The following is an 11972-nucleotide window of genomic DNA, read 5'->3' on the forward strand; positions in this document are numbered from 1 at the left end:
GGAGGTCCCTCCTGGGGGAGCCTGGATATGCAGGTGGAAGAAGAGGATGGGCGGGGCCTGGGCAGGCTGACCTTCCCCATCAGTCACCTAGCTGGTGTGCCAGGGAGCAGGGCTGCTGAAAGCCAGACCTGAGAAGTCAGTAGCTGCTAAATTTGAGCATCTGCAACGTGAAGGCTCACATCATCTCTTTTATTATTATTATTTATTTATTTTTAACTATATTTTTATTGATTTCAGCCCTACTGGGAATCAAGCTCGCAACCCTGGGCATGTGCCCTTGACCGGAATCGAACCCAAAACCCTTCAGTCTGCAAGCCAACACTCTATCCATTCAGCAAAACCAGCTAGGGCCTGTCATCTCCTGTTTAAACATCACAGCTGTCTTTTGAGGGACCCCAGTTATTAGTTTGTCATGCGCGGGTAAATGAGGCACAGCGAGGCTTAATAACTGATCTAAAGTCACAGAGGAAGTGCAGGGCCAGCTGCAGCCCAGGCGTGTCTGATCCCAAAACCTGTGACTGTGACGACCCGCCCCCCTCCTTCCCCCAGGCCAGGTGGGAGCTTTGGCACCACCCAGTGAGTGAAAAGGGAACTGAGCCACTCACACTCTTGAAATGATTCCCTCCTCCTCTCTGCTCCTGGCAGCTCTATTGATCATTGAACTCACAGGAGGTCGTGTGTCCGTGAAGTGGCCCCTGTGGATCCTGCTCCCTGTCGCAGTCCCACCCACCCCTTGCTGCCCTCGCTCACCGTCACCAGTCGGAGGAACCATGGTTTGTGAGCTCTCTGTTTTGTCTTTGAACCAGCCAAGACGCCCTCAGCCTCCAGAGGTGAAGAAGCAGACGCCACCAGCAGCCTTCCACCTACCACGGACGAGTCCTCTCAAGCCTTAGCTGGGTCCGACTCCCTGGACAGTCCTCCCAGAACCCTGGAGAGATCCGTGGGCCAGCTCCCCAGTCCCCCGCTGCTGCCCATCCCACTGCCCAAGGCAGGCTCCAAAGCCACAAAAAATGCCACAGGTGGGTCCTAACGCATTGTCCGTTCACCCATCCATCTCCCTTCCTTCCATCCATCCATCCTGATGGGGCTCCCTCTGGGGACTGCTTGTGCATTTGGGCTCTGGGCAGGTCCAGGGAGCAGAGCTGGGGCAGGAGGGCTGTTCTTACTTAGCAAGGACCTCTGGTTGTCGAAAGCAGACCACTCAGGACCCCTCTAGCAAGCAGGGCAGTCGCCTTACAGTGGACTGAGGTCTTCTGAGTGCAGGAGACATTGCTAGCCCCCAGACGAGGTCTTTCTGTCTGTCTGGGTGTCCAAGTGTCTGCCCTGTGTTTCTCTCTCTTCCTCTCTCTCGCCTTCCCTCCTCCTCTTTCTGCTCCCCTCCTCCTCTCTCCCCTCCCCTTCCTCTCTCTCTCAGTCTCTCTCACTGTCTCTGTTCTTCTGTTTCACTGATTACCTCTCCCTCCCGTGAGCTCTGTTCCGGAAGGCAGGTTAGGGTGGTGGTCAGAGGGAAGCATGGCCGGACAGAGGCCCCAGGCCTCCCGTCTGCAGCGTTGGCTGCGCCAGCTGAGCAAGTCCAGGTAGCTGACACATTTCCTTTCCAAGCTGGTGCATCTCTTGGGCCATAATTGCTGGAACAGGGGCGGCGCTGGTCTCGGGAAGGGCAGGCCCTTCCTAGGAGGGGTCGCTTTAAGAGCGAGTCCTGCCAGGCGGCCTTGAGGACAGAGGTGGCAGATGACAGCAGAGAGGCCAGAGGTCTGCTCCTAGGCCTTAACCTCCACCTGGAATACGACCGCTGACCGCGTGTGGGTGCACCAGCCCAGGCACCCAAGGACCCCGAGGGCACACGGCCTTGAGTGGAGGAAACGGAAGCTTAGGTGCTCCAGCAGCTTATCCGGGTCCCCCAGCTAATGGAGACTTGAGCCGTTTAGGGCCAAAGCTCAGACCCTCCACACACACCCCACCCCCACCCCCTGCTTTCCCTGCTAGAATGTTCTTTCCTCTCACTTCACCAGGTCAGTGCATCCCTGTCCCTTCTTCCAGGAGCCTGTCCTGACCACAGCCCTCAGGCGGGAGCACGGTGCTCTCAGCATTTACCCTGTCGGTTCACCTTGTATAGAAGAGCACCCGGGGCATAAATCAGATACGTCACCCGGTCACCCACGGATATGGGGACTGGAACAGGATCGGACGGGACAGGAGGGTGGCCACAGAGCTGGGTCCTGGCGCCCTCACAGCTGAGGGACATTTGGGAGAGCGTCTTCATGTTCTCCACGGTCCTTTTCCCTTTTCTTTGGGGAAACGTTGGCTTCATCCTGTGAACTCCAGGTGGCAGCAGGGAGGAGAAAGGCCCTCACCTGGGCTTACCTGGCACAGGGGACAGCACACAAGCCAGTCCCCTGGGTGCTCTCTGGCCTGAGACCCAGCAGCCTGCCCCGGGGCATCCTCACCTGCCCCTGATCCCACTTCGAACGTGCTGTGCTGGGCTTATACGGTGTTTGACATTTTTTAAAAAATGGGTTGCCAGCATTTAAAACATATTAAGTCTATTGAAGTATTAGCTATTAGTATGTATAAACACAGAGGAGAATTTTCACCTGTAGTCCAAATGTCTGGCTTGTTTTGAAAAGTTCATATGGGGCAGCCCCAAGTCGCAGCAGCCCCCTTAAGCTGGACCCGCTCTCCTGTTAGCCGCAGTCCCCACCCTCCCTCTGTATGAATTGCCCCTTGACTGGCCTGGACCCTGGAGACGCATGACCTACCCGTCAGGCAAGCTTTCCTGCCGCGGCCCAGCGGGTGACGGTCAGCTCCTTGTATGGGGTCCTGTGGCCTCAACTACACCTGGGTCACCTGCCAGGTTCCCGTCCCAGTCCCCACCCCCTCCTGAAGGTGCACGACCTGGAGTTGGCTTCTGGGCCTCAGTTTCTCACCTGAGAGAGAGGTGGTGAAAGGTCCCCTGGGAAGGCACAGCTCGGCTGGCGGCATTGCTCTGTGTGGCTCTAGTGAACAGTGGGGCACGGGCACCGGGGGGAGCCCCAGACACGCCGGCATGGGCGGGCTCACCCGGCAGGGACCTGCGTCCTCTCAGCTCCTTGGCTCCTGTCGCCTCCCTGCCCGCGAATTCGGCTTCTCCTTGGCCTCTCACTCCCCAGGCCAGGCTGTGCTCCTCCAGGACTTCAGCGGGAAGAACACTGACCCTCCCCCCCGAGGACAGCTTCCCACGCCCACAGGGTCTCCGCATCCCACCACCATCCACCGGCCGCTGCCCCCCAGCCGCGTGATCGAGGAGCTGCACCGGGCACTGGCCACCAAGCACCGTCAGGACAGGTAGGCCCTGGGTTGGCCGAGGGACCTGTGTGCCAAATTCCCCACTGGCCGCTTGTGGGGTGCACCTGGGAGGTCTCCGCGCTGGTTCACTGCTCTGTCACCATCTTGAAGTTCTCAATACTTTTTTTGGCAAAGAGCCGGCATTTGCATTTTGCACCCAGCTCTGCAACTGGTTTGTGGCTGGTCTTGAGGGGTCCCAGATGGCTCTGTGAGGGGTCCCAGATGGCTCCCGAGGCTCACCCTGGTCTTGATCTCCCGAGGTTTGTTGCATGTGAAGGAGAAGCAAGTTGTTGGTGGGCAACATGGGCGATGGGCCCCCCAGGGCTTGGCGGGAACGCCGGACACAGTGTCCTTCTCGTTTCTCGGGAGCCTTGGCCTGAGCACTTGCTGTGGGCGGTGAGGCAGGTTTTGTTACATGCGTGTCTGTGCTGCTCAGAGCCCCATGTTCTCAGCAGCCCCTGCCACGGACTCAGTGCCGTGTGTGCACGCCTCTCGCTTCTGGTCCTGTGAGCTCGGGACAGAAGCCGAGACATCGCTCTGGTACTGGGTCATTACGGTGCCCAGACAAGCACCCTTGCCCGTCCATTTTGCAGCTTTCCCAGGTGAAGGGACAGCATCTGACCTGAACTGCCTTTCTGATTCAGTTTTCAAGGGAGGGACAGCAAAGGGTCCCCGAAGAAGCGGGTGGACGTCCGCCTGTCGCGAGCATCCAGCGTGGAGCGGGCCAAGGAGTGGGAGGAGGCCTGGAGCGTGGAAGGTGCCTCAGAGGGCAAGTGGGCGGCAGCCAAGGCGTCGGAGGAGAACAAGGAGAACTTGCTGGTGCCCTCGGAGCTCCAGGACGACCTGCTCCTGTACCAGGACGAAGAGGTGCTGAATGACTCCATCATCTCCGGTGAGCGGGTCCTGCCGGGGCCAGTCCCACGAGGCCGTGTCACTGGGCACAGAGCCCAAGTGTGGGATGGCGCTCCTGCCACAGCCCGAGAAGGACAGGGGGGGCCTGTACCTGTGAGGGCGGGAGGAAGGCCCCTCCAAAGACGAGCAAGGGGGGTACAGACGGGCTCAGACGCCAAGACGTGAGTGAGCTGGTTTTGTTTTGATAATTGCGTGTTCGCGTGTGCGAGGAAAGATAGCTGCGCCTCGGCCGGCGGCATTGATGGGACAGCGGGCACGGGTTGTGCTCAGGAGTCCGGGCTGGGGAAGAGCAAAGTGCTAACAGAAAGCGAGATGAGACCTACAGGGAGGAGGAGAGGGGAGAGGGATTGGTTCCAGTGTCAATGAAACGGTGTCCGTGTGACAGCCCGCGCCCTGGAAGTCCAGCTCTATCAGTCTGCACAGTTTACAAGGTCAAGGTCACGGTGGCTGCTCTGTTCTACCCTGGAGACGAGGGGCTCGGGGAGACAGTGCTGTAAACACCCCCTTGAAGCGGGGGGGGGGAGGGTGGTGCCAAGGCCAGGGCAGGCCAGCTGAGCAGCACTGTTGCTGCGGAGGGTCCAGGGTGGCCTGGCTGCAGGCCTTCCAGGTGGGTGATGGCTCTTTAGTGACATATCATTATTCTTCCAAGAAGCACCTCCTGATGAGGTCGCAGCCGTGGATAGAGGTGGGGCTCTCGGCAGTGGGGCCAGTGGCCGGGCTCAGGGGGACCAGCCCCGTGGCCCTGGCAGGTCCCAGTCCCCTCGTGTCCTCGTGACTGGCTCACCCTGGGCTCCAGGATGGCATTGCGTATGTCCCTCGGAGCTCCAACACCACTTTTTGCCATCATCTCACTAGTCGTCCGTCTCTCCACTAATGTATCAGTTCCTGATCATTTCCATTACCTCACATATGCATCTGACGGTTGTCCGCACAAGAGCAGTGCCTACGTGCTCCCCTGGTCCTCGCAGGGCCTGGGCCCGAGTTAGAGTCGGCAAGCAGCCGCTGGCCAGTGGCTCTGCATGCTGCCTGAGCACCCACAGGTCCCGGTCACTCCTCCAAACCTGGACTGCACCCTGCCCCTGGGGACAGGGACATGGTGCCTGCAAAGCAGGGCTATTGTGGCCCCGGGAGCCCTCGTCCCGGCGTCATGAGATGAGCCGTGTCTCCAGGGTGCGTCCAACTTGAGTCTCCTGGGCTTGTCTCCTAAACCTGGTGTTTTTAAGTGAACACGGGTTCGTGGTCTGACAGGGGTGCAGGGAGGGTCGGCTGGTTCTAGAAGCCCCGCTGTGGCTGCCATGCCCCGCTCTCTGCTGCTGACTGTGCCAGCCAACTCCCAGCAGTGTCTCCACCAATAGGGCCTCCTGTGGGCACCCGGGGCCAGGCTCACGGTCAAAGCTCACACTCAGCCCTAAGAACACCGTGCAGAGGGCTGGGCCCGCTGTGCGTCAGGCCTGCTGAGAGTCCTGCCGTCTCACCTGAGCTCCGGGTGCCGTCCCGGCGGACGTGGGTCCCTGAGCCCCTGCGGCCGAGCCAGCACGCAGGGTCAGCCCTGGTCATGTTCTCGGTCACTGCTCCCTCACCATTAGCCACGTCTGAGACAAAACGCTTGGTTATAGAAAAGTCTATACATGAACTGCCACTGCGGGGGGAGCTGTGCACAGGAGAGCCCCAGGAACGACTTCGTGCTGCCTGGCAGCACCAGCAAGGGTCCGTGGTTATTTGCTTCTCTCGGGTCCAAACCTGCTCCCTTGTCGTGGCTGCCTCATCGTGTGTGGGGCTCTGTGCCGAGGCCGAGGGCAGCACATGCATCTTATTCATCATGAGAACTGTGCTGCTCGCTACTCACTTCCCTACCCACTGAGCTTACTGCTCCGGAGCCTCTGCAGGCTTCGTCCCGCCCACTGGAGTCCTCTATCGTCAGCATCAGATGCTCCATTTCTAGGGCTAGGGAGGCCCCTCCCAGCAGCCGGCCCTATGAACCCATCGGACGGCATCCTGCTTAACCAGGTTGTAGTGAGATGTATCTGTTTCACGCGGAGTGTGACCATTGGGTTTCCATGCAGGACACGTACAGTGTCCTGGTCAGTGCAGAGAGATGTGTGTGCAGTCGTCACGGCCTACAGGGTGCACACACACTCTGCAGCATGCTTGCACACGCACATGCCCACACACACAGGTCCCCACCACCTGCAGTGCACACACACACACTCTGCAGCATGCTTGCACATGCACATGCCTGCACACACACGTTCCCATAACCTGCAGTGCGCACAAGCACTCTGCAGCATGCTTGCACACGCACATGCCCGCGCACACAGGTCCCCACAGCCTGCAGTGCACACGCACTCTGCAGCATGCTTGCACATGCACATGCCTGCACACACACGTTCCCCTAACCTGCAGTGCGCACAAGCACTCTGCAGCATGCTTGCACATGCACATGCCTGCACACACACGTTCCCCTAACCTGCAGTGCGCACAAGCACTCTGCAGCATGCTTGCACATGCACATGCCTGCACACACACGTTCCCCTAACCTGCAGTGCGCACAAGCACTCTGCAGCATGCTTGCACACGCACATGCCCGCACACACAGGTCCCCACAGCCTGCAGTGTGCACACATGCTCCACAGCACACTTACACATGCACATGCACAGGGCACCTTTTGCGTGTGCCGTCAGCACCAGGAAAAAGCAGGGCAGGGTGGGCATTCTCAAAGACAATGTTTAAAAAGGTTTTGTTTCATGAGCAGTTTTTGGTTCATAGCAAAATTAAGTGAAGGGTACAGAGACTTCCCGTCTACCCTGCCCCAGACCCGCAGAGCCCCCCATTACCAACACCCCCACCGATGAGCCTGCATGGACGCATCACCACCTGAGCCTGTGGTTTACATGAGGTTCTCTGTCAGTGTTGTACATCCTGTGGGTCTGGACAGATGTATCATGACATGTATCATCGATCATTGTAGCATCATGTAGGGCATTCTCACTGCCCTAAAAACCCTGTGCTCTGCCAATCCAGCCCTCCCCCCAGCCTCTGGCACCCACTGATCTTCGTGTCTCCACAGTTTTGCCTTTCCAGAACGTCACAGAGGTGGCATCATGGCATTGGCCTTTCAGATTGGCTTGTTTCACTCGTAATGTGCCGTTAAGATTCCCACACGCCTTCGCATGGCTGTACGGCTCATTTCTTGTGAGCTCTGAGTGACAGTCCAGTGTCTGGATGGACTGCTGTTGATTTAGCCCTTCACCAGCGGAAGGACATCCTGGTTGCTTCCAGTTGCTGGCCAGTTGTGAACAAAGCTCTGTAACATCCGTGTGCGGGTTCTTCTGTGGACATCGTTTTCAACTCCTTCGGGTAAACACCACGGAGCATGACTACTGGATTGTATGGTGAGAGTATGTATGCCTAATTTTGTAAGAAACCTTCAACTGTCTTCCAGAGTGAGCGTATCGTTTTGCGTTCCCACCAGCAGACCGAGGGTCCCGCTGCTCCGCGTCCTCGCCAGCACGTGGTGGGGTCAGTGCTCTGGGTTCTGGCCGTGCCGACAGGTGTGCAGTGAATCCCGTTGCGTTTCCCTGGTGACGTGGGCCGTGGGGCACCTTTCCATTTGCTGTCTGCCACCTGTGTATCTTCTTTGGTGAGGGGTCTGTGAAGGTTTGGGCCCATATTTCGGTTGGGTTGTTTGTTTTCTTATGTTAAATTTTAAGAATTTTTTTATATATCGGATAATAGTCTTTTCTTTAATATATGTTTTTATTGACCTTTAGAGAGGAAGGGAGAGGGAGAGGGAGAGAGAGAGACAGCGATGAGAGAGAAACATTGATCGGCTGCCTCCTGCACACCCCCTACTGGGGATCGAGCCCACAACCTGGGCATGTGCCCTGACTGGGAATTGAACCGTGACCTCTTGGTGCATGGGCCAGTGCCCAACCACTGAGCCACACTGGCCAGGCTGGTTAATAGCCTTTGATCAGGTATTTCTTTGGCAAATATTTTCTCCTAGTCTATGGTTTGCCTTCTCATTCTCTTGACACTGTCTGTTGCAGAGGAGAAGTTTTTAATTTTAATGAGGTCCAGCTTATCGATTCTTTCTCTCACGGCTGGTGCCTTTGACAGTGTTGCATACAGAGTCACCTCCATATTCATGTCACCGAGGTTTTTTCCTTTGTTAAATTAGGAGCTTTATAGTTTTGATCTTACATTTAGGTCTGTGATCCATTTTGTAAAGGGTGTGGTCTGTGTTTAGATTTATTTTTTAAGCTGATTTGCTTCTGGTAGCTGCCCACCACTTACAAAACTGTGTGGGGTGTAGGAGCCCGCTGTAGGGGCGTCAGACAGCAGGTCATGCGGGGCTGTCCTCCATGAAAGGGGAGCCCCACGGGACTGTCCTGAGGCCTGGGGCGTTTTGTGGGGGTGCAGGGTGGTGGCTGCAAGCAGATCGTGGTCTCGCCATGATGGCAGCCTGGGCTGTGCGACAGCTGGGGGTTGTGGGACAGGGACCTGGATGGGCGAGTGTGTGATGGGTCTTGGCCAGGCTGGGCTGTGCCTGTGTAGTCCACGGACTTGGCACCTGTGGGCGTGGCAGCTGACTGGTGACCCCAGAGCTGAATGCCCAGGCAGTGAAGAGACCCCCATGAGCACACAGTCAGTCTCTCTTTTTTCCTTCCCGGGACCCTGGGGGAGGTGGTCTCTGAGACTCTTTCAAAAGGCTCTCAAGTTCAAAACTTTTCATAGCGGCACTGAAACTGTACTTGCCTTTGCACCCGCCTGCCTCACGAGTGCAGAGGGAGTCTCCCGGGAGCCGGGGCGTGCGGACGCAGCTGCTTCTACCAAACCCGCTGTGACCAAGAGGTCAGGCCGTCTCTGGGAACCTCGGGAAAACCAGGTCTAAGGAGCAAGAGCGTGTTCACACCATGGAAGACCCGGCCTGGGAGCATGTCCAGGGTCTGCAAGGACAAGGTGCACGAGCAGATGGAGGATCTTAGCAGAGAAACAGGAACTGTCAGAGAGAACCCGTGCAAATCCTAGAATTAAAAAGCATGACCTCTGAAATGAGGATTTCACAGCGGCTGAAGATGGCCCCACAGTGTCCCTGCTTGTATGAAGACTGGAGTCCCATGCGGGGGCTCCTGTGGCCAGGACAGGGCGCCAACCCTGCCGCCCCCCTCTCTCCTGGCACCCGTCTCTCCTCCCACTCAACGTCAAAGGCTGGCACCTGAGCCCACCAGGTTCCAGCATCCCCGTTTCGGGTGGGAAACAGCTGCCTTAGCAATGGGAGGACGCGCTGGCATCCTTGCCGCTAGGACTTCGCGCATCTCCGTAATTTCCTTAAAGCGCATTCCAAAGTGGGCCTAATTGAGAGGAAAATGGCGAGTTCCTTTCTAACTCCAGAGCCCCTGGCCTCCTGTTCCCATTTGTACATTATTTCCTCCTCCTCCCCAGCGGGTACCCGGGACCGGTTCTGGAAGCGGCAGTGGCAGGACATGGGTGGAGCGGGGCCAGGCGTGCCCATGGAGGCCCGAAATGGGCGGTGGCCTTGGCTCGCAGTCCTGCTGTCCCAGGGATGAGGCTGGTGGAGTATTCATGTACAAGGAAACGCGGAGAGAGGACATTCCTTCAGCTTTGGTTAAAAGAGCAAAACCGAACAGCCCCCGGATGTCCATTCTCGGCGGCTGGACCAGCAAGCGATGAGGCAGCGTGGCATCCACATTCCGAAGAACGTGCCGCTGGGAACCCAAGCCCGATGCCTGAGCTCGCCCGCTGCGGGCCACAGTGCGGCGTGGGAACCCGGTGGGACGTGGAGAGTCAGGGGGACTGTGAGCATCGGTTGAGCAGACGCAGGTCTGGAAGGAGAGTGGGTGAGCTCTGGTGGTGGTTGCTGGAGGTGCGAGGGGGTGCGGGAGGGATCTTCCACCACAGCTATTAGCCGTGAGCTGTTCGCCACAAGCTTGTGTCATTTCTGTGCCCGAGTGAGAGAACATGCTTCTCTGAGCCAGACCTTCTGCTGGGACCCAGGGCGGCTCACGTCTGTCCCGCCCCTTCTTCCCGTGTGAAGTCTCCTGGGTCCCTTGCAGCTCCGGGGCCGGGACCGGGCCGGGGTCAAAGCGCGGCCTTGAGGTCAGCACATGGTTTCTCCTTTGAAGTTTGTTGATTTGGGGTGTGACGGTGGTTGTGCTCGGCCGCCTCACTCCCAGCTGGTCAGGCTGGGTTAGCACTTAGCTGTCGAATTTGATTTGCTGAAATTTTGTTTAGAATTTTACATCGATGTTCATAGGAGCTGTTAGTCTTTTGTTTTCTTTAATTCTCTTTTCTGGTTTTGACAACCCAGAGAACTCTAGTCTTATGGCATGAGTTTTAAGTGTCCCCTTTGTTTTTATGTTTATCTAGAATAATGTGTATAGAATTGGTGTTTACTTCTCAACGTGTTTCACGGAGTTTATGAGAGCACCTCTCTGGCCCTGCAGGGCTTCTGTTTGTGTGTGGAGGAAGGTTTTTAACTGGAAAGTACATTTGTTGGTAGATGTAGGCCTGTTTGGGTTCTATATTTCTTCCTGGTGAGCCTCGAGGCTGGCACGGAACCAGAGGCAGCTACTGCCCTCCGCTTCCTGACGTGGGGTTCTCTCATTCACCCGCCTCCCCGATAAGTCTGGCTACAGTTTGATCAGATGGTTTTTTTAAATATCTTTTTATTGCCGAAATCGGTTTGGCTCAGTGGATAGAGCGTCGGCGACCGACGGAATCGAACCATGACCTGCTAGTTCCTAGGTCGACACTCAACCACTGAGCCATGCCAGTCGGGCAGTTTGATCAATTTTATTGCTCTTCTCAAAGAACCGGCTCTTGGATTCTAATATTTTCTTTGTTGTTTTTCTATGTTTGATTCTGCTCTGATCCTTATTAGTGTTTCTACTTCCTTGATTTTAATTTGCTCTTCCTTTCCTAGTTTGTTGAGCTGGACTCTGAGGGCACTGATTCATGTCCTTTCTTCTTTTCTAATAGCCACATTTGATGCTGTAAATGTTTCCCCCAAAACCCTTATGATAGGTTGTATTTTTATTTACTTCAAAATGCTTTCTAATTTCCCCTTCAATTTCTTCTTGAAACTATGGATTATTCAAAAGTTTTTTTTATTTTGTTTCCAAAGAGTTGGGTATTTTTCAAGAGATTTTTTTATTATTGATTTCCAGTTCAGTCGCACTCTGAGCAGAGCACATGCTTAGTGTGACAGGTGTACTTTTAAATGTATGAAGACGTCGAACAGTCCAGAGTGTGGTTCTCTTGGTGAAGGTCACCATGCTCTTTAAAGAATGTGTATTTTTCTGTTTGCGGTTGCATGTTTTTATGAATGTTAACCAAACCCAATTGCTTGTGAATGGTGTTCACACCTGCCTCACCCTCACACGTCTGCCTGCCCGTCCTGCCTGCTGCGTGGAGGGTTCGCCATCTCCAACTGTCTCTGACCTGTCAGTTTCTGCTTCAGTATTTGAACCACTTAATAGGGCCACAAGCATCAGGATCAGTCTGCCCTCCTGCGTCGTCCCCTTATCGCCATGAGAGATCTGTCCGCTCCTGGTAGGGCTCTCTGCTCTGAAGCCTACCTTGCCTGACAGTAGCAGACACTGCAGCTTTCTTCTGATTAGTTTTAGATTAGAATATCCTTCTCCTGTGTCCTTTTAACCTATCTGTGTCTTTTTGTCTTTATTGATTAAGGTATTACATATGTGTCCTTATC

General features: G+C 55.9%; 1 protein-coding gene across 2 annotated transcripts in view; it reads left to right on the forward strand.

Annotated features, from left to right (window-relative positions):
• Nucleotides 1-11972, forward strand: part of PHACTR3 (phosphatase and actin regulator 3) — a 104661-nt gene that overhangs the window by 50770 nt on the left and 41919 nt on the right. For both annotated transcript variants that reach the window (XM_006767245.2, XM_015566209.1), the window contains 3 exons: nucleotides 807-1019; nucleotides 3150-3324; nucleotides 3969-4216. In XM_006767245.2, the coding sequence (XP_006767308.1) occupies nucleotides 807-1019; nucleotides 3150-3324; nucleotides 3969-4216 (636 nt within the window). The remainder of the gene's footprint in view (nucleotides 1-806; nucleotides 1020-3149; nucleotides 3325-3968; nucleotides 4217-11972) is intronic.

This window comes from Myotis davidii, unplaced genomic scaffold (assembly GCF_000327345.1).
Source record: "Myotis davidii unplaced genomic scaffold, ASM32734v1 scaffold262, whole genome shotgun sequence".
NCBI lineage: Eukaryota > Metazoa > Chordata > Mammalia > Chiroptera > Vespertilionidae > Myotis > Myotis davidii.